Genomic DNA, 21480 nt, shown 5'->3' with positions numbered 1-21480 from the left:
GCTCCCGCCCTGGCTGACCTGGCTCCAAATCTGTCTGCCAGAGCCTCATTTGCATATAAATGGCTTATCTGAAATACAATTATGGTTTCTCTTCTCTCCCTAATGGAAGAGCTTTCACTGGTAATTAAACAACTTCCTCAAAAAGGCTTGCCAGCCTGGTCCTGCAGCCCAGCTGGTCCTAACCCCAGTACCCTGAGGGTCTGGCAAGGGCTTTGCTGTGTCCTAATGGACCCTTGGGACTTTGTCCCAGGAGGTGAGAAAGCACAGCCATCCCCTCTGCAGGAGGTTGGTTATCCAGATGGCGGCTGAGCTCTCTGGCCACTTGTCCTTAGCCAGATCTGTCTTTTGAGAAGATACAATGTACAGCTTTTAGGAGAGACAATTCCCCAGGTGGACTAAGAAAGAAGGGGTCAGCCCCAAACTGAGAAGAGGTGAAGGAAAGCAGGGCCCATGCTGCTGCCCACAGCCTTGGGCCTGACAGGGACACTGCCTCCCCTCCCCACAGGGGCTGTTTGCCTCAGGCCCTTGGCTCCTTTCCCCAGGGGCCTGTGCTGTCAGCCCGTTATCTCAGGCCTACAGATGGCCCTGGCCACCCTGCACCCTGACACGCCCAGCCCTGGGGCCCCAGACCTTTTCCTAGCAGTCTGCTAGGCTCCTGAGGACTCCATACCCGGGGAGGCAGAGAGATGGAGTTTGGGGCCTCCTTTTTTCCTCCTATCTGTCACCTCTCTTCAGCCTCCCAACTCTGATTTCTCGCTTGTGGGCCTGGTGAAATGGGTCCGGGCAGAGCCTTCGTACCCAGGCAGGGGAGGCGAGTGATGAGGATTGCCAGCCCCACCTCTCCAGGGGGTGGACCTCAGGATGGAGGCAGCCCCCTCACTGGTTCTGCTTTCCACACTAATCTCTAAGCCCTGTCCTTGTCCCCAAGTAGGCTCTGGCCAGCAGTATATAACACTTAGGCTTCAGGGCTCCCCAAAACATTCCTTACCCCTTGCCTGTGCTTGGGTTTCAGACCTGAGGCCTGACAGACCAAGCCTGTGGTAGTTCAGACAAATGTTCTTGGTCTCACTCCCATGCCCTCTCATGGGCCGAGGGTCCCTGGACATTTAGGAGCTATCCAGAGCTCTGAGCAGTGGGGTCCTTGTCTTGAGGGTGGGACCAGGCACTAATGCTGATTTCCTGGTTGTGGCAGGGAGATGGGAGAGGCAGGAGCATGTCCCCTCTGAGCAAGGGAGTGACGTCATTGTAGGCTGAAGGGCCGGATAAATGAGCTAGGGGCTTGGTTCAAGACCCAGAAAGGAAGAGAGTGAAGGGATATCCCCAGGAGGACGCAGCTGAGCACTCCCAGATTTTGGGGGGTCTTCCAGATCAGCTTCCCCCTTCCCCCTAGTCATTAGAAGGGAGAGCCCCAACGAAGACTAGCTTGGTTGTCACATCTGTCCACCCGCCTGCCAAGGGCATATGTGGTTCCACATGAGTCACCAGGAGCCCCTCACAGGTGTCCTACCAAACAGCTCATGAAAGATGAGGCTGGAGGGCCGGGGTGCCTGGACTCCAGGGTTGGCCAGCAGGGGTCGGGGGTGGTGCTGGTCGCTCAGTTTCCACCTGCACACACCCTGTATGCTCCGTATACACACATTCTTGGCACACCCAGTGGCCTCACCACAAAGCCAATGCCCAGTGCTACCTACTTACACCACCACCACCCCTGCTTTCTGGACTGACCTCCACCTCCCCTAATCACCTCTCATTCTCAGCTGGCTTCGGAACCACCACATTTGCTGTAGGGTTGGGGAGGGTTACTGGATGGCTGGATGGGGGGCTGAGGAGAGCCCCCACTCACCAAAGTCTCCTCTCCTCTTCCCAGGAGCAGCCAGGGATTCATGCACATGAAGCTGTCCCGAACCAAGGAACACAAATATGTGCTGGGCCAGAACAGCCCGCCCTTCAGCAGCGTCCCTGAAATTGTGCACCACTATGCCAGCCGCAAGCTACCCATTAAGGGAGCCGAACACATGTCCCTGCTCTACCCTGTAGCCATCCGGACTCTTTAGATGTGAAGTCAGGGCACTGTGATAGACCTGTACCCAGCCCTGTGCCCATCACCTGGCTGAGGGCTGTGGCTCTTGCCAGGGACATGATCTTTCAAACCTTTCTTCTCCTGGGATCCAGTAGAAGCTGGAGATTCCGTAATTTATTCTAAAGGGAAAGGGCTCCTGGGGCCTTGGAGTAAGGGGTTGTCTGGAGCTGGGGATAGAGGAATCCCTGGAGAGAAAGGATAGCCCCTGGAGGAAGGGGGTTCCAGAGCTGCTGGGGTCTTAGGGAGTTTCAGATTGGCAGCTCCGGCTCCTTTCCGACCTTAGGGCAGAGGTGGTGACCTCCACCTCCACCACCACCACCCTCTCCCCACTGGGTCCGTGCGAGGTAGAGCAGAATTTGGCCCCATGGGGCGCCTGACCACCTCTCTGCCTCCGTCCCCGACTTCCACCCCAGACCGTCGGAGGGCTCCGCCCAGAGTCTGGTACAAGGTTTGGGGAAGACAGGCCCCTGGGAAGCAGCGGGCTTTGGGGGGTGGGGAGAGAAGGGGAGGAGCTCGGGCAGAGGGAACTGTGCAGTCCCCAGGCCGTGCCGGCTCCGGGCCAGAGGCAATAAATAAACCCGATCCTGCCGGGCACAGCCGCGCCCGCGCCTCCGGCGCCGTCCCCGGGCTTACGGGGGAGGGAGCGGAGAAGCGAGCGCAGATTCTGCTTATAAATCAGCTCTGGAGCAGACACAGCCCGGCTGTGAAAAGCACTTTCGAAGCATCAAGTTCCTTTCTTTGATGAGATGTCAAAACATCCCCGCCGCCCCCGCCCCGGCTAGGGGCACCCGAGGCCCGCTGGCCGCGCGGCGCCCCGTCCCCACGGCGCGCGGCTTCCCCAGAGCGCGTCCAATTTCCTGCCAACAGCCATTTGTCTGGGAGGAGGGGAGGCGCGGAGAGACAAAGAGGCAGCGCGCCAGGCCCGGGCGCGGGGCGGCCTGCCACGCGGAAGCCGCGCGCCAGCGGAGGCGGGAAGGCTGGCTGGGCGGGTCGCGGGGGCCGCGCTCGTCTGCTTGGCCGAAGAACTGCGGGCCTGCGACGCCTCCCTCGCGCCCTGACGGAAGGGTTTGTCCCGGGCAGACCCACGGGCGTGGCCGGCCTGCGAGCCCCTAACCACCGGCCCGCGGCCTAGACCGCACCCCGACCGGCGCCCACCGCTGGAACCCGCCCAGGCCTCTGGGCCGGCCCAGGGAGGCCCACTGGGCCGCCAGGCGGAGCGGCTCTCAGGCTGCCCCAGGCCCGCCCCACCCCGCGGGCAGGCTGGTCAGGACCCCTCGACGTGCTGGTCAGGCACCTTCGGGGGACCGCTGCGCCAAAGGGCCGTCTGAAGGCCATTTCCAGAACCCAAACGTGCAACCTCCAAAGTGTGCTGTGAATCACAGTACTTGAGAGTTTCTAAACCAGTGGCTGTTTTCTCGAAATTGAGGATATGTGGTTATGTAGGCGTTTTGTGGAAACAATAGGAAGGATCACTTAAAACTGGGCACTCTCTTGCCGGGCGCGGTGGCTCACGCCTGTAATCCCAGCACTTTGGAAGGCCGAGGCGGCAGATCACCTCAGCTCGGGAGTTCGAGACCAGCCTAACCAACATGGAGAAACTCCGTGTCTACTAAAAATACAAAATTAGCCGGGCGTGGTGGTGCATGCCTGTAATCCCAGCTACTCGGGAGGCTGAGGCAGGAGAAATCGCTTGAACCCGGGAGACGGAGGTTGCGGTAAGTGGAGATCGTGCCATTGCACTCCAGCGTGGGCAACAAGAGCGAAACTCTGTCTCAAAAAAAAAAAAGGGGGCGCACTCAGAGAAATTCCCTCAGAGGGTTGTCCTGTCTTTAAGTCGACTTGGAGAGCATCCAGCCATTTTGCAGATGAGAAAACAGGCCCAGAGAACAGGTTGGGTGATGTGTTCATTTGTCTCCTTGCTATCATCTCACTGCCTGGAAGAGCCATGTAGGCACAGGTGCCCAACTCTCCCTTTGCTCAGAGAAGGGCCGGGAGTGAGTAAGGTCCTGGTAACAAGCCAGGCAGCTCTGGCTCCCTATAGGCTCCAGCTGAGTCTAGCCCCTCCCGCGTTTTCTTCCCCAGCCCACCTCCTCCAGAAGCTTCCACACCCTCTCTTTCTGCTCCTCCTGAGCAGGCTCACCAGGCCTCACACTAGTGGCTGAGAGGCCCTCTGTCAGAAAAGGTACCCCTGGGCCGGGGAAGGGATCTCTAGCTGGGGCACTCTGCCTTGGGCCAGCTTTTTTACTCAGGACACTGGCCAGCTTGAGAGATGTCTGGGCCAGCCTGGTGAGCTGGCTGGGTGAGTGGCTTCCTCTCCCCATGCCCCTTCCGGTCCTAGGGTAGAATAAAGAAACCCCGAAGGCAGAAAAGTGATTTATTTGGAAGGGAGACTACTGGAGCAGGGAGAAGAGGGCTGAGAAGCATTGCATACGTAGGTATTGGGCCAGGGTCTGATGAAAGAACGTGCTTAAAACCTTGGGTGAAATTAGTTGTGGTGTTAGACTGGAGTGTCGAGTGGGTTTCTGTAAATGGCTTGCCATGGGTCCAGCCTCTACCTCCTGCAAGGCATTTGCCAGCCCGTCTGACAGTGGGGAGCCCAGAAGAGGAGGAGGTCTGAGAGTAGGGAGGGTTCTAAGATGCCAGCATCCGTGCTCCCACTGCATCCTTACACTCGCCGCCCCAACACACATACAGACATGCACACACATAGTACTTGTCGGGTCAGCTTGTCTTTTGAGATTTGTTTTGTTTCTGAAGTCTGGAAGCAGAGGTTTCACTTTGCCCCAAACCAGTAGCTCCCCTACTTCTCACTCTAGTCCCTAGACACTGCCCCCCCCCCACCATTTCTCCAGGCTGAGACACATCCTGGTTCTGGGGGTCCCTGAGCCCACCCATGGTGACTGACCATGGCCACCTGGAACAAGGTTGGGAGGTGAGAAATCAGAGAAGACTAAGGCAGCCAGAAATAGGAAGAACAGAGGTGAGGTGTGGGCTCAAACCTCTGCTCAACTGGGCAGTGGGCAGAACCCCTGGGCAGGGGCCTAGAAGTTCTCATAATGGTGGGAGAAGTGAGTCCGGTCCTGCCTGTTGATGAGCTGACAGGCCTTTTCCACATTCTTGGTCATGCCAGGGGGGCCACAGCTAAACACCCCGATCTTCCGGACCTGTTGCAGGAGGAATAAGTGAAGCCTAACTCATTGCTCAGAGGCAGGGATAACTCAGTGTTCAGAGGAAGGGGTAGCTCCCTAGTTCAAGACCAGCTTGGGCAACATAGCAACATCCCTGACTCTAATTTTTTTATTTTTTTAATTAGCCGGGCATAGTGGTGCACTCCTGTAGTCCCAGCTACTTGGGAGGCTGAGGCAGGAGGATTGCTTGCACCCAGGAGTTGGAGGTTACAGTAAACTGGTATTGCACCACTGCATTACAGCCTGGGCAACAGAGCAATACCCTTTCTTTAAAAAAAAAAAAAAAAAAGCCAACAGTGCTCCTGATGGTTTGCTTTGTACTATGCATGGGGAGGGCTGGCTCAGTGTTTATAAGTCTAGTGGAATTTTGCTAAGTGCTAGATCAACATTTCTAATAGGGGGTGGGTTAATCAGTGTTCCAGTTGAAGAACAGCTCAGGGTCTCATGGAGGGCTAGACCAGTGCTCATGGTAAAGGTTCCCTCAGTGTCCAGGGTGAGGACTGACTCAGTATTGGTGAGGGTAGCCCTGAGTTTATGGCGAGGACTAGCTCAATGATTGAGCTCTTCCTTCTGGACAATACGTCATGGCTTCAGAGATGGCAAGTCCCTATTACCTGCCTCCTCCTTTAGCACCTAAGGGTGACCCCCACCTATCCTTTCCATTCCATTACCCCACCAATCTCCCAGGGGATGGGTTCTCATCAGCAGTTGATTTCTTCCTTGATGGGGAAGGTTTGGGAGCTTTGCTCAGACCCCAAATGATAAAGAGGAAGAGAACCTGGTTATGGGTTGGACTGACCTGGGGGTGGACCTCCTGCAGGGAGTTGAAGAAGGGCTCAAAGGGAGGGCGGCCAAAGTGGGTGATGGAGCGCAGGCCTGTGAATAGACTCCGGTTCAGAACCTTCTGGAAGTGCCGCTCACAGATGTACTATGGTAGGGAAGGGTGGAACAAAGTTCAGCCAGGCACAGCTAGGGTCAACTCCTAGCTCAGACAGTGGCCCACATACCCTCCTGGTGGGCCCTGACATACCAGCATGGTGGTCCTGAGGTCGAACTTCTCAGCCAGCTGGGTGATGTAGATGTGCACAGACACCAGGTCCTGGTGGTCGTTCTCCTCCACCTCTCGGATGATGTCAGCCAGCCACTCAAACTGACGCTGGGTCCGTGTCACCCAGATGAAGTAGATCTGGGGCCACAGGGCTGGAGCTCAGAACCCAGCTCAGCTCAGCCTCCCTAAACCCCAGGGGTGTCCATACCGATAGAACTCTAATGACCTCAGCTAGCTTGTGCCCTTCCCTAGACAGCCTGGGGAGATGGAGTGTATGGGCCACAGGGCCAGGCTCTGAGGCCAGAGATGGAGTTGGCCCAGGGCATGGAGAGGTGGAAGTGAGAGACCCCAGGGCCATGGGAAAGATCACTTGGTGATTGGGAGGTGACGGTCTGTGGGGTGGGAAGCAGCTTTCATGCTCAGCCTGTCCTACAGCTCCCTCCAGTGGTCCCTGGTCAGGCTGCCAGGCACCTAGTGGCTAAAGGGCATTTCACAGAGCAGCCTCAGGGAGACCCAGCAGCTGCTTGAGCAGATGGGAATGGGCTCAAAGAGAGACCAGCGGGTGGAAGCTGCCCTGCGGGGAGCCCTCTGCAGCTTCCGAGGGAGGAAAGTGGGGCTGTGTAGTTAAGAAGCAGAGGGCAGAGGAGAGGAGGGGAGCTGTCACCCTCTGAATGCTGACAGCACATGGGCTGGGCCTCTGCCCACTGCATTCCAGCGCCCCTGACTCACCTGCCAGGCCCAGAGAAACGAGCAGGGGCCTGCCACCAGGTCCAGGCTGGTGTGAAAGGACCCGTGTGAGGGCCTGAGGGTTTGAGCTGTGTTCCTGGGGCCAACCTGGCCCACCAGCCCTGCCTTGCCACCACTCCTCCTCTTCCTCTTGAGAGCTGAGCCAGTTTCACTTGTGCCCCACCCAGCATGCCCTTCCCTCTCCCAGCTCAATAAGGCTCCAAGTGCTGTGCTCCTCTGTAAGAAGGAATGGGTTTCTTTACCCCCTCCAGCCTTGCCTGGAGGAACTCCCAGAAGCAAATCCTATGTGGAGCACCCCTAACTGAGGGAAGGAGTCTTTGTAAACCAGGCAGGATCCTGGAGGCATCCGCAAACCAGTTCTGTCCTTCAGCGTCTAGGGATATCCTGATACCACCCCACCCACCACCCAACCCCAGGTTTCAAACCACCTTGCCCCTGCCCAGTTCAGGGAAGCCAAGAACAAAGGCAGAGGAGAAAGGCACAGATGGGTACCATGACAAGGAAGAAGGGGCCATGGGTTGGTGGGAAGAGGGGGTACTCACCTTCTTACAGAACACTTGGCAGCTGACAGATGACTTGAAGACCAGGTCTTTGAGGATGGAGGCAAAAGGGGTGACCCCAATGCCCCCTCCCACTAGCACTGACACCTCAAACTTATGCCACTCCTGGTGGCCCTCTCCAAATGGTCCATCAAGGTACAGCTGTAGGGAGGGGCATGGGTTTGAGTTAAGCTTGGCCACCACCATAGATCGGAAGCCAGAAATGAGAGAAAAGGAAAGGCAGATACGTATATGGAGTGAGGGGAAGAGGAGGGTTTGTGGCATTATCTGGAACAACCAGTCTTTAGGTGCAGAGAGGGGAGGCACAGAGCGGGGAGTCTAGTGCTGCCGGGCCAAGGCCTTCAAAGGGGATATGGGAGCATGTGGCACATCTGGCCTGGGTCCGGTACCTTTGGGTATCTGGCACATCTGTCACCCGTCGGGGCTGAGTAGATCTCCCTGAGGCGAGTGGTCCAGGGCCCTGCTGCCCGGATGTGCAGGCTAAGCGTGTCCTCATGGGGCGCAGAGGTCAGTGTGAAGGGGTGGTACTCGGTGGTCCCCAGAGCCAGGCAAGCAATCCGCACCCACTGCCCTGACTTGTACTCAAAGCCTTGGGGCCGCTGGAACCGCAGGTAGGTCACTCCTGGGGAGGGATGGTGGGTGAGAAGCTGCTGCCCTGAACCCAGCAACAATGTGGCCTCCAGAGAGCTCCCCACCCACAGCCTCAGCTCTGCTTCTGGAATATGATAAGGGAGACCTCCCCCATCAGAAGCTCACCCTGTGGGGGGCGAGGCAGCACTGGGGCTGAGGGTCAGCCAGACAAGGGGCAGCCTGGCCTGAGCTTCTCTGCTCTCTGTGATGAGAGAGGCTCAGGTCCCCTGGCAAAGAGCCCTCCTTTCCTTTCCTTTCCTTCCTTCCTTCCTTCCTCGCTCCCTCCCTCCCTCCTTCCTTTTTTTTTTTTGACGGAGTCTCGCTCTGTTGCCAGGCTGGAGTGCAGTGGCACGATCTCAGCTCACTGCGACTTCTGCCTACCAGGTTCAACCGATTCTCCTGCCTCAGCCTCCTGAGTAGCTGGGACTACAGGTGCACACCGCCACACCCAGCTAATTTTTTTTTTTTTTTTTTTGTAGTAGAGATGGGATTTCACCATGTTGGCCAGGATGGTCTCGATCTCTTGACCTCGTGATCCACTTGCCTTGGCCTCCCAAAGTGCTGGGAATACAGGTGTGAGCCACTGCACCTTGCCTCTACCAGCTCCTTTGTCCCTGCCACCCAAGGCACCTGCCAGCTCCACAGGAGACTGTGCGGTCTAGACTCTGCCTCTGCCCTGTCAGCTCCCTCAGTGCCACCAAGCTGATCTCCTGCCAGGTTAGTACCTGAGGGCAGCAGCTCCGCCTTCACCACGCTGATCTCCACCTTCTTCCGGCTCAGGCTCACCAGCTTGTCGCCCCCATAGATGATTGCTGGGACCAGGAAGAAGATGTGGAAACGGGGCAGCTGGATCAGAGCAAAGCTACCATGGATGATGAGCTGGATGGAGGAAAGAGCTCTGCTCAGACCTAGCGACGCCCACAGCAGAGTATGGGGCCAGCTCAGGCCTTAGACCCTGCATCCTTCCCCGCTGGTATATCCAGCCCCCACCTCACCACATACCATGCTCCTTCTAGGTTGCAAAACCTCACCATTCCCAACTCCATCCTCCATAGCATTCCAGGAGGAATTAGAGTATTTTCTAGATCCCTGACACCACCCTAGACCAAGTGATGTCACCTGTCACCTGGACTCATGCAGGAGCCTTCCAGTGGAAGTAGGTCTTCTACTGGTCTTGCCTCACTATAATTCCTGTCTCTTCAAAGCAGCCGGTGTGACTTTTTAAAGTTCATTTTATCCTGTTCATCCCCAGCTTTAAAAGCTTTGGTGGCCTTCCCGTTGTACTACAAGGCCTCTCAAATACTCTTGACTTCTGCCTGCCAGCCGTTCTCCCCTCCCTGTTCCTCAAACATAGCCAGTCCTTTCTGCTTAAGGATCTTTGCATCTCCTGCCTGGAATGCCTTTCTCCTGGTTCTTCCCATGGCTAGCTCCATCTCATTTTTCAGGTCTCAGTAGAAACACCACCTCCTCAGGCCTCCCCTCAGTCCTCTCTACCACATCTGCCTGTTAACTCTCTTAGTGCATGCGTTGTCATCCACAGTACTTTTGTTTTTTTGGGGTTGGGGGGACAGAGTCTCGTTCTGTCACCCAGGCTGGGGTGCAATGGCATGATCTTAGCTCACTGCAACCTCTGCCTCCCAGGTTCAAGAGAATCTCCTGCCTCAGCCTCCTGAGTAACTGGGATTACAGGCACCCGCCACCACACCCAGACAATTTTTGTATTTTTAGTAGAGATGGGGTTTCACCATGTTGGCCAGGCTGGTCTCGAACTCCTGACCTCAAATGATCCGCCCACCTCAGCCTCCCAAAGTGCTGGGATTACAGGTGTGAGCCACCACGCCCAGCCAACAGTACTTTCGCTTCCTCATTCATTTAGATGTTTACTGTCGTTTTCCCCACCGGACTGAAGGAGTAGGGACTGTTTGCCATTATAAGCTCTTAGCAGTTTCTGCCTGGCGTATGATAGGCACTCAATAACTGTTGGGGAAAGGCGCTTCCCCAGTTTATCCTCTCCTTTTCCAGGCTAAGAATACCTAACTAGTCTCCCTTTTCGGTGTAATAACTGACAAGTATCATCCAGCTCTGGTCCTTTCCCTAATAAGTTTGTCTAACATGGTCAGACACTACTTGGCCACATTCTTCCCACTTGCTTGCTCCTGAGTCTGGCTCAGTCTGACTTCTGCCTCCACCTCTCCTTAGGACCTTCCCACTGAGAGCCCAGCAGCCCCACAAATGGCCAAACTTCAAGGTATCCTTTCAGGCCATGTTGGCTCCTACTCTTAGAAGCCTGAGGCACTAGTGACCACCTCCTTCTCACCACTTCTGCAACAATGCTCTGCTGGTTCTCCCACTTTGGGCCACTCGCTTTCCATCTCCTCCACTGGCTTCATTCCTTCTGCCACCCCCAGTCATGGGTGTTGCCCAAGCCTGGTTTTGTCACCCTCTGCTCATCTCTTTCTATGCTCCGCCATGTGGCATGGCCTCTCAGCTGAGCCACAGCCCCTTAGTTTCAACTGCAGCCGCCACATGATCACCAGCAGCATGTCCTGCCACCACCTAATGCCCTATGGCCATCCACAGCCAGCCCTGTCCCCTCTGTCTCCTGAATATCCTATCACCATTCCCACCTCTGCCTGTGTTCATGCCCTTCCTTTTACCTGGATTGCTCTTCAGTTTCCACTGTGCCCTGTCAAAGCTTAGCTTACCTCTCCCAGACCCTTGGCCCAAGTCCAATCTCCTCCAAGTCTTCCCTAGCCAATTGAGCCCAAGCGAAACTCCCTTCAGTGAACTCCTATAACTTACTGCTGGGAACACTCCGCTCAGCAATTAATCCTATATAAAGTGTTCATTTTGATCATTTCATGCATGTGCCACTTTTTGTCACAGCGAATCCTAAGTTCCTAAGGAAGAAATTAGAGTCTCCTCTTCTGCTGCTGGGCCCTACAGAGAGCTAGTACATAATAGACCCTCCACAGATACACAGATAGCTGCTTTTTTTTTTTTTTTTTTTTTGAGATGGAGTCTCGCTGTCACCTAGGCTGGAGTGCAGTGGTGTGATCTTGGCTTAATGCAACCTCCACCTCCCTGGTTCAGAAAATTCCCCTGCCTCAGCCTCCTGAGTAGCTGGGATTAGAGGTGCATGCCACCACACCCGGCTAATTTTTTTGTAGAGACGGGGTTTCACCATGTTGGCCAGACTGGTCTCCAGCTCCTGATCTCAGGTAATCCACCCGCCTCAGCCTCCCAAAATGCTGGGATTACAGGCGTGAGCCACCGCGCCCGGCCAACAGATAGCTTTTAAACTGAACTCTGGTTCCCCATTCAGGCGTTCCCTTCCCCCAGCTAAGTCTTCCTAGATTCTTGAACCTTTCCCTACAAGACTAACTTAAACCTCTCTGAGCTCTTCTTTGAACTGGCTCTTTCTTCCCCCAAGTTCACTGTTTCATTGTGGAGCCCACACCCACCCTCAAGGCTTTCTGAGCATCCAAACAGGCTGAGTACAATGGCAGGGTGACGTCATGCTGCTCTGTTTCTACACCCTATTTTGTGCTGGCTTTCCTTTTAAACCACAAGGCTGCTGCAGATTCCTTGTTGGCTGGTGGGATGGGGTGGTGGCTCAGCCAGCTCAGCCCCTGATGTGCTAGCCCTGCCCTCCCTGGGTGCTTTTGCCCTGATCTCCCTGAGATGAGATTGTCCCAAACTGCTGGCAAGGATAGCCTAGCATAGAGTCTCCTCCTTTCTTTTTTCCTTTTTTATTTCTTTTTTTTTTTTTAAACAGGCTCTCCATCTGTCGCCCAGGGTAGAGTGTAATGGCGTGATCTCGGTTCACTGCAACCTTCACCTCCTGGGTTCAAGCGATTCTCACGCCTCAGCCTCCTGAGTAGCTGGGACTATAGGTATGCATCACCACAGTCAGCTAATTTTTGTATTTTTAGTAGAGACGAGGTTTCGCCATGTTGACCAGGCTGGTCTTGAGCTCCTCGCCTCAGGTGATCCACCCGCCTCGGCGTCTCAAAGTGCTTGGATTACAGATGTGAGCCACCGCGCCTGGCCACACCTTTTGAGCCCCTGACTTTCCTGCTGGCAGGAAGGGTGGCTCGGAATCCTAGTGATGCCTACACCCCAGGACAAATCAGAAAGGGCTCTGAGTCTTAGGGAGCCTGCCTGGCCACTCTTGTGGATCTCTCATCTAGTTCAAAGTAGCTGCTTTATCACCAGGAACAAGAACGTCATTTCCACCCCCCAACAGAAGCAGTAGCCGAGAATGCTAGGGCTCCACTCATTATTGGGAAGAGAAGGAGAGAGGGTAAATGAGTCATAGCTTCCAAAGAAAGAGATGTTTCTTAGGAAATGCATATCATCAGTTCTAGGAAGCATCCTAAGCCAAGGCTAAGTAGTCATCTTCAGAACTGTGAAATGCTGAGCTACAGGCAAGATGAAACAGACCCTCCCATCTGTCAGTGAGGACAGAACTGCACCTGAGAGAAGGCAGGTCAGACGGCAGGAGCCAAACTGCCCCAGGCCATGGTGCAGTTTCTCTTTGTCTTGGCACAAAGGAGAGCCCTGTATGCAGTTCTGCTGCAGGGAAGAGCTGGAGCCTTGGGATTTGGTTTAGCTTCTAAGTGAGGCCCTCAGAGTACCCTTTGGGGAATTGCCTCTGCTCATGAGGAAGGCAGACAAGCAGAGCCACAACACAGGGACACAGAATCAGCTCGGGAACTAACCAGCTAGGCAGCCGATGAGAAACCCAGGGGAGGGTGAAGGGAACATGAGAAGGGAGGCAACTTGGAGAGAGGGAGGCAGGAGCCAAGGTTAAGGAGAAGGAAAGGAGATAGGTAGAGTCTTAAAAATCCATTTGATTGGCCTGGCGCGGTAGCTCACGCCTGTAATCCCAGCACTTTGGGAGGCTGAGGTGGGTGGATCACGAAGTCAGGAATTCGAGACCAGCCTGGCCAACATGGTGAAACCCTGTCTCTACTAAAGATACAAAAATTAGCCAGGCGTGGTGGTGCGTGCCTGCAGTCCCAGCTACTCGGGAGGCTGAGGCAGGAGAATTGCTTGAACCCGGAAGGCGGAGGTTGCAGTGAGTCAAGATCGTGCCATTGCACTCCAGCCTAGGTAACAGGGTGAGACTCTGTCTCAAAAAATAAAAAACAAAAATTCATTAGATCAGCAATTCAACTGAAGTCATTTTGAACAAGCTTATATACTGTACAGGTGGCACTTAGCTAGTGTGACTTATGCCCCCCAAAACAGGATCAGAACAAAAGTGGCAGAACCCATTTAAGATAAGTTTCTTCAAAAAGGGTGATGCCCTCTTGGGTGCAGGTAGTCCATCCAGGAGCCAAAACCAGCCACCCAAAGTGGGGAAAGACTAGCTGGGCAGAAGTGGTGTGGAGGTGTCTGCGAGGAAGGGAGATCAGTCTGGCAGGGCTGCTACTGCAAAACCCGTGCCAGGGAGCCAAGCTTCCAAGTGCTGCATATTGGGGTCATCCTAATGGAGAGCCCTGTACTATCATCTCCACCTTCAAAGAGGGACGTCGAGAAGTGAAGAGGAGGCTTCAAATAGCTTGACATTGAATGAATGTCCCAGCTCTCCTTGCCTCCCTGGAAATGTCCTGCCCATACCCTCCTGGCCTGGCTCACAGCCAAAAGCCCTCACCAGGACATAGAGCAGGATGTAGAGATGGTGGGTCAGCCAGAAGCCCCGGAAACTGCGGCGGCGGAAGTGGTGGGAGGCGAAGACATACATGATGGCCAGGATCAGGAGCAGCACAACCCCCGTGAGGCCTGCAAAATGAACATAGGGTGGAAGGCAGAAGATCAGTGCCTTGAAAGGGGACTGTTTTGGGGCTTCCAAGGTCCCCTCTCCACTCCACTGCCCAAGTTGGGGTAAGAATGTCCCAGCATTCTCCTCTGGTCCTCTCCTCCCGCACCACTGATCACAGGTACCTTTCATTTCAGCAGATATTGTTCACTTTTCATAGCCCTTATCACCATGATTTTTTTTTTTTTTTTTTTTGGGATGGAGTCTCACTCTGTCACCCAGGCTCCCTGGAGTGCATTGGTGCAATCTCGGCTCGCTGCAACCTCTGCCTCCCAGGTTCAAATGATTCTTCTGCCTCAGCCTCCTGAGTAGCTGGAACTACAGGCATGCACCGCCCTGCCCAGCTAATTTTTTTTATTTTTAGTAGAGACAGGGTTCCACCATGTTGGCCAGGCTGGTCTTGAACTCCTAGCCTCAGGTGATCCGCCCACCTTGGCCTCCCAAAGTGCTGGGATTACAGGCATGAGCCACCACACCCAGCCAGTTTTTCACCCATGTGATTATTTGGTTTTTGTGTGTCACTTTCCTGACTCTCGGGTTCTCAAGAACGAGGAACAGGCTAAGCTAGTTTGCCACTGAATCCTAGTGCCTAGTGCAAGGGGCTGGCACACCGTGGGCCCTATATAAATGTGTGCTGAATGAATGGATGCACAGGGTGTCCACTCTGGGCCCTCTGGGCCAAACAATGGAAATGACAGGCCGTACTGTCATCGAGTCAAGGTTTGCTCCTTGTCCCTGCACCACTCTTTGTTGGCTGCCACAGCACACAGCATGAGCACTGGCACTGTTAGTGACTGGGCAGGACCACACTGTCCCTGCTCATCACCAGGGTCCCCAAGTACAACCCAGAGTTGGTGGGAGGCCCCTCCTCTCACAGGGGATCCAGGCCATGGGTATACAGGGGGATAATACTGGAGCCAGGGCAGTGTAGGGAGGACAGAGAATGGTCCCTCAAGTGATCAAGGAGAAGAGAGGCAGAAGTTAAGAAGATTAGAGCCCTGAAGTATAAGAAAGTAAAGGTTAAGAAGGGATCTAACCAAAGCCTGTAAAGTCCTAAAAGGAGAGGAGAGCATAAACACAGCCTTATCCACTAAATCTCAGTGTGCAGGAATTAGCAAGCACCCTCTGAAGTTCAAAGCAGATCATTTTAGGATTAAAAAAAAGACAACAAAAAAAAACCATGCTGTGTTTCACAGAGAGGAGCCAGTATAGAAATTGTGTTACTCCAAGGAGGGAACAGACTGAAAATATAAATAGGTTCAAGAGAGTTTGAATAGATTCACAGCTAATAGCTCTAAGATGGGTGATTATAGGGAGTTAGGAATATCCCCCAAAGGCTCCTTTCAAGGCATACAGGGTAGGCGCCTCTGTCTGGCTTGACAAAGAGCCTGCTCCCTCCCCCATGCAGCTGGGCGCAGCAGTCCTCAAAGCTACTGTTACGGTATGTGTGTGTATTGGGGGAAGAGGTAGCCACTCCTATTCCACTGGAACTAGTCCATAGTAGGAGATATTTCTCCTCCTAACCCTACTAGAGGAGGAACTAGTCCAAAGTAGGGGCAGGAACCCAGTTGAGCTCCTGCGAGAAGGACTGGAATGCAGAGTAGTCTAAGTCTCCTGCCACCCAGAAGTGTCCTCAGGCCAGAGGACAGAGCCTGGGTCACCGGAAGAGATAAGTGAGTGAACCTGGGTTGCTCTGGGGTGCAGAGAACCCAGAGCCTTGAGCTCCCAGTCAGGTCCAGAAATTCATGGATCAAGGAGGGTTCTCACCTGGTACGGTTTGGAAGAACCACCAGTAATACTTCTGGGGGAACTCAGACCTGTGTGGAAGGGACAGCAAAGAGATACCTTGAGAGGAGATCTTTCTCTCTGTTTTTTTGTGTGTGTGTGTGTTTTTTTTTTGTTTTTTTTTTTTTGAGGCAGAGTCTTGCTCTGTCACCCAGACTGGAGTGCAGTGGCATGATCTCGGCTCACTGCAACCTCCACCTCCTGGGTTCAAGCCATTCTCCTGCCTCAGCCTCCCCAGTAGCTGGGATTACAGGCACACACCACCACACCCAGCTAATGAAAGGAGATCTCTGGGACTTCCAGATGGGACCCTTCAGGGGAGGCACCCCAACTCGGACACCAGTTTCTCCTGCTGACTTGGCATTAGGGGCTGAGGCTGGTCACTGTCTGTCCTGTAACCTAGAAGGTGACAGCCTCCTCTGGAGCCAGATAGTTTGTTTCTTTCCACCCAAAAGGAATCCTCCCCATCACACACACACACACACACACACACACACACACACACACACACGTACACACACACACACACACACGTACACACACACACGTACACACACACACATTCGCACTTACTCACCCGTCATCATGGAAGAGGCCAGGAAAGAGGCAGGAGAGGACGCTGAGGGGGCTGATGGAGAACAGGTACACATTCACCACATGGCCCACACTGTGTAAGACTAAGGAAGAGCAGACCAGGTGGTGAGCTTGGGGCAGCCCAGGGTGGGTGCTCACCCATTCAGCCCAAGATGGAGGACCCTGGCCAGAGTGGGGGGCCCAAAGAAGTACCCTAGGAGTCTCGACTTCTGACCTCTTTTTTTTTTAGATGGAGTCTCACTCTGTCACCCAGGCTGGAGGACAGTGGCACAATCTCGGCTCACTGCAACCTCTGCCTCCCAGGTTCAAGCAGTTCTCCTACTTCAGCCTCCTGAGTAGCTGGGATTACCAGCATGTGCCACCACACCCAGCTGATTTTTGTATTTTTAGTAGAGACGGGGTTTCACCATGTTGGTCAGGCTGGTCTCGAACTCCTGACCTCAAGTGATCCGCCCACCTCGGCTTCCCAAAGTGCTGGGATTAGGGGCATAAGCCGCCGCGCGGGCCTGGACTTCTGACCTCTAAACAATCTCCTGGCCCTACCCAACACCCCACAGACACACCATCCATGTGCACAACCATGTGAGTCTGAAATTACAGCATTAGAATTTCACTCCTTTGCTTTCTCTCAGAGTCATGCTTTAAAACAAAAAAATTGGGAGAAATGACACATGCACACTCATTCTGGGGTGTTAGTAACTTGTCAGCTGAGGCTGGTGAGGCACCCTGGAAAGTGTGGGAAGAGGCACTTGGCAGTGACCAGCTACAGGCTCCCGGGCTTACTTCACACCCTGGCCCAGGCCAAGTCCATCCTGATGGAGAAGGACGTTAAAGGTAAGTGCAAGCAAAGAGGGGTGCTTTCACAGGAGGGGAAGTCAGCGGGGGCGGGAGGCTTTGGAGAGCCTCCCTGGGACACCCAGGCCCTGCCTGTGAGGACGATGGCAGTGGAGGCAATGAGGCGATGGAAGTCCACGGCGGCGTCGAAGGGCACGTAGCGGTTGAGGAAGGTTTCTCGCAGGAAGGTGATGAGATTGCGGCACATGGTGAGCAGGATGTAGGAGAACATGAAGGAGATGCTGGCTGCCGTGCCGCGCGACAGGATGATGCCCACGCGGGTGGTGTCCGTGATGCCCGTGTGGTGTGCGGCAAAGGCGTAGTCTGTGGAGGGGGCCCAGGCAGGCAAGCGAGGGTCAGTGCAGAGGAGAGAGAGCTGGTTAGGGAGGTCATCAGTGGTAGGCCCTGGCCGGCTGCCACTCACAACAGGCCTTCTCCGTACAGTCTTCACTCAAACAGGCTCCACCCACCCCACCCAGGGCTGGCACTTATCGCAGGCCCCACCCCAGGGCTGTCTGTCACTCACAGTAGGCCCCACCCCCAGGGCGATCACTCATTGCAAGGCTAGGGACAGGCCTTGTGGTAAGTGAAGTCACTCACAGTAGGCCCTCTCCAGGAAAAGCCCCCCAGCAATGGCGTAGAACACGGCCACGCAGCCGATGTGGCGCCGGTAGTTCTCAACGAAGCGCTTGAACTGTTGCACCGTCTGGTTGAGACGGCTGCGTTGGAACTTCTGTCGGTGCGCCTCAGTGAACAGCAAGGGCTGGAATGACGTTACCCTGGGAGACAGGAAGCCTTAGCCTTTGGCACCCACCATCGGACCCAACGCTAGTGGGGCCCCACTTCACGGAGGGGAGCCGCCCAGAAGTGAGGGAAGCCCAGTGCTTCCGAGAAAGAAACCTAGTGACCCTTGTGGAAGTAGGGTTCAGACCTCACCGCATCAGGCTATATTGCACTGCATAAGCAAGCTGGCAGTGGAGGGATGGCCCGGAGTGGTCATTTCTTCCCAGGGGATGCACTCCATCTACCTGTGTTCATTCACACTCAGTCCCTCTCCTTCCAGTCTGTAGCTCCCAACTCCCACCCGGCACCCACATTCAGCCTTTACTAGAGACTCAAAGGACACCTCTTCCATGAAGACATCTCTGACCTCCCTGGCAGAGGTGAGTGCTTCCTTGAGTTCCAAAGCCCTTCGCTCTTACCACTATTAGAACAGTCATCAGTGGGACATTGAAATTATCAGTGTACCGGACTCTCTTCTTAGATTGTGATGTTCTTGGGCAAGAACTATTCACCCCGCCTGTACCCACAATGTTTAGCACAGTGCCTGGCACCAAGGAAAGGATGTTTGTAAGCTGAAGGAATGGATGAACTGCCTGGGCTTAAGGGGAAGAGCAGACATACTTCTTGCCAAACCTCCGCCGAATCTCCTGGGGAGGGTCTGTGTCCATGGGGCACTGCAGTCTCTGAGGTGTCAACTCAGTCTCGATGTCGCTGCGGGAACAGCGGGCACTCACTCTGGGAGAGGGACTAAGACAAGAATGGTAAGAGATAGGATGCTGGCCATCTCAACCACTCATTCCTCTGCTGTCCTGGTCTGCCTCCAAACACATTCTGCTGAGGAAGGATCAGAGCTGTCAGCAAGGGGACAGCAGGATTCCCACAGTCACCTATAGACAGAGTCTGATCTTGGGGGTCCTCGCTAAGGCTGCTGCGTATGCCTTTACCCTTCACAAGGGCATCTGGGCCAGGCTGTGACAGCGGAAATCCAGCAGGCTTTCTGCTTGCCCTGGCACAGGGCTGTGTCTGCCTAGAGAAAGGGGTGCCTTTTTCTAATTTGTCTGAAGGTGCTGCATGGGCTAGCGGTGGCCCTGATCCCAAGCATTCAGGGGAGAGAAATGGCAACTCCCCAACTCCTCCCTCCGACATTCCCAGATGGGGGCTCACCAGATCATCTCCTGGCTGATGTAGGAGGCTCGCCGGCAGAGGTCCTTGATGACTTCAGGCACCTCCACCCCTGCAAAGCAGAGCCGGGCTAGGGAGCAGCTCAGGGTCCAGAGCCCAGGAAGACCTGGCTCAAACGCAGAGCACTCCTCCCATCCCATGCTCAGACACAGTAGACAGTCCCAGACCAATGGAGGCCCTGCCTTCGGGTGCCCCAACCTCAGCCCTTGTCCCCAGTGGGAGCTGGACCCAGCCATAGGTGGGCAGGGAAAAGGCCTGAAAGAAAGTTGGCCAGGCAGGCTTCCCTAAAGTGTGTCCATCATCAGTCCCACTTCTGGGACTATGGGGCAGAGTTCAGGAACCGTATATAACCTGCCTTCTGAGCCCGCTCTGCCGTAAAAATTTGGCTTAAAATCCTCCAGCTTAAAACCTCCAAGAGCTAAATGTAGAATCTAGGTGGTAGGTATATGGGAGACCATGCTACAGTTCTTTTTACTTTTCTTTGTTTGAAAATGTTCCTAATAAAATATGCAGGAGAAAAGCTCTCCCAGGAGCCACCCCATTGTTCCTGTCTAGGCTGGGCACTGAAGGCAGGGCAGGACTAAGCTGCAAAGCCAAGTTCTTACAGGAGTCCTGGAAATCTCTGGGTTTCTTCCAAGTGCTGAACCAAGCCTGAAAATGACCCTGGTCTATAGTTGAGGTCAAAAGAAGGTAAGCTGAACTATATTAAAATTAAATCAGAATGTTTAAAACAAAGTATTAATGCCTGTACTCTCAAATGTTCCACAAACAGCAAATGTGGTAAAATGGTAACAAATAGCATATCTAGGTGAAAAGTGAAGGAACATCTCTTTTTTTGAGACAGAGTCTCTGTCGCCCAGGTTGGAGTGCAGTGGCACAATCTTGGCTCACTGCAGCCTCTGCCTCCTGATTCAGGTGATTCTTGTGCCTCAGCCTCTGGAGTAAAACTTGGGACTACAGGCGTGTGCCACCACACCTGGGTAATTTTTGTACTTTTTTTTTTTTTTTATAGAGATGGGGTTTCTCTATGTTGGCCAGGCTGGTCTCGAACGCCTGACCTCAAGTGATCCTCCTGCTTTGGCCTCCCAAAGTGCTGGGATTACAGACGTGAGCTATTGCACCTGGCCCTTTGTTCCTTTTCTTTAGTTTTAAAATCTTTAAAAAAAAAAAAAAAATCTGGAGTCAACAGCAATTAAAAAAAAAAAAACAATATTCAGTGCTAATCTTCCTCAATCCCCAAGCCTGGTTTTACCCTCCACCCCAGGTGTTGGATGTCCCTGGGACTCTGTGGTGTGGGCTCCCTTCCATGCACCTTCCTTGCTCCTGCCCTTAGGCTCAGGTGCCTGCTGTCCTGGCTGCCTGGGAAAGGTAAAAAGTTGCAGAATCAGGAGTGCTGGGTTCCCTCTCTTCCAGCTCTCCTTACCCCCAGGGGGAAGCCCTGACCACAGGCTCATCTGTATCTTATCTAACTTGCCCCTCTTGCCTGTGGAGGCTGCTCAGCCTACCCCTTCTCATAATTCTGGGACGGGCTGGGTTTGGTCTCAACATGCCCCAGTGAGAGTCCTAAGATGAGAAGATACCATAACAGCTCAGAGAAGGCCACAGACAGACCCCCCTGCCTGCTGCTTGCCCCTTCTCACTCTAACTCTAGCCCCCACCCACTTGAATCAGACACTGGTGGGGCAGGAAGTAGGGGGAAGGACAACAGAACCAGGTCTTCATGTATTCAGCAAACATTTACTGAGCACTCGGCCAGGAGATATAGTGGCAAAAAAACCCCCCAAGAGATACCACCCCACCCCCACAACCAGACATCCCAGCTGAAGGGAGTATGGCCTGGGTAGGGCTGTAACAGGGAGACAGTCTCCCCCTGCCCTGGGCACCAGGCACAGGGAGCCAGGGGAAGCAGAGTTCCAACCACCATTCTCTACCCTATCCTGACCCTACCCATCCCACCAGCAGAGCTGCATTATGACTTTTGTGGGCCCTAGGCACTTTCACCTTTTTGGGTCCTTTCCCCCATAAAAATAAAAAATAATATTTTAAAATTATATTGTATAATTATGTTGATATAAAGAAAACTACAATCCAGACTGGATACATTATTACATATTACTACATTCATTTTTTTCTTCTGATTTTAATGGAAATGAAAACATTTCTGTGGACTCCTAAAAGTATGTGGGCATTGTGCCTACTATGCCTAACCAATGAGTCGGCGC

General features: G+C 54.1%; 2 protein-coding genes across 5 annotated transcripts in view; one reads left to right on the top strand and one right to left on the bottom strand.

The window, feature by feature from the left end:
* The window catches only part of SHF (Src homology 2 domain containing F), a 33238-nt gene extending 28863 nt beyond the window's left edge, over positions 1 to 4375 (top strand). For all 4 annotated transcript variants that reach the window (XM_032174338.2, XM_058427543.1, XM_032174337.2 and 1 more), the window contains one exon: positions 1868 to 4375. In XM_032174338.2, the coding sequence (XP_032030229.1) occupies positions 1868 to 2054 (187 nt within the window). In that variant the 3' untranslated portion in view covers positions 2055 to 4375. The remainder of the gene's footprint in view (positions 1 to 1867) is intronic.
* Positions 4376 to 4440: 65 nt separating this feature from the next.
* Positions 4441 to 21480, bottom strand: part of DUOX1 (dual oxidase 1) — a 33562-nt gene continuing 16522 nt past the window's right edge. The window contains exons 21-33 of the mRNA XM_032174335.2: positions 19241 to 19310; positions 18698 to 18823; positions 17894 to 18072; positions 17387 to 17617; positions 16443 to 16542; positions 15848 to 15897; positions 13916 to 14043; positions 8979 to 9132; positions 8013 to 8245; positions 7606 to 7764; positions 6299 to 6454; positions 6068 to 6196; positions 4441 to 5244 (exon numbers count right to left, since the gene is read on the bottom strand). Of these exons, the coding sequence (XP_032030226.1) occupies positions 5122 to 5244; positions 6068 to 6196; positions 6299 to 6454; positions 7606 to 7764; positions 8013 to 8245; positions 8979 to 9132; positions 13916 to 14043; positions 15848 to 15897; positions 16443 to 16542; positions 17387 to 17617; positions 17894 to 18072; positions 18698 to 18823; positions 19241 to 19310 (1838 nt within the window). The 3' untranslated portion in view covers positions 4441 to 5121. The remainder of the gene's footprint in view (positions 5245 to 6067; positions 6197 to 6298; positions 6455 to 7605; positions 7765 to 8012; positions 8246 to 8978; positions 9133 to 13915; positions 14044 to 15847; positions 15898 to 16442; positions 16543 to 17386; positions 17618 to 17893; positions 18073 to 18697; positions 18824 to 19240; positions 19311 to 21480) is intronic.

Source organism: Hylobates moloch, unplaced genomic scaffold (assembly GCF_009828535.3).
Source record: "Hylobates moloch isolate HMO894 unplaced genomic scaffold, HMol_V3 SCAFFOLD_14, whole genome shotgun sequence".
Taxonomy (NCBI): Eukaryota; Metazoa; Chordata; class Mammalia; order Primates; family Hylobatidae; genus Hylobates; species Hylobates moloch.
The sequence above is the reverse complement of the archived record's forward strand: the minus strand, read 5'-3'. Positions and strand labels throughout refer to the sequence as shown.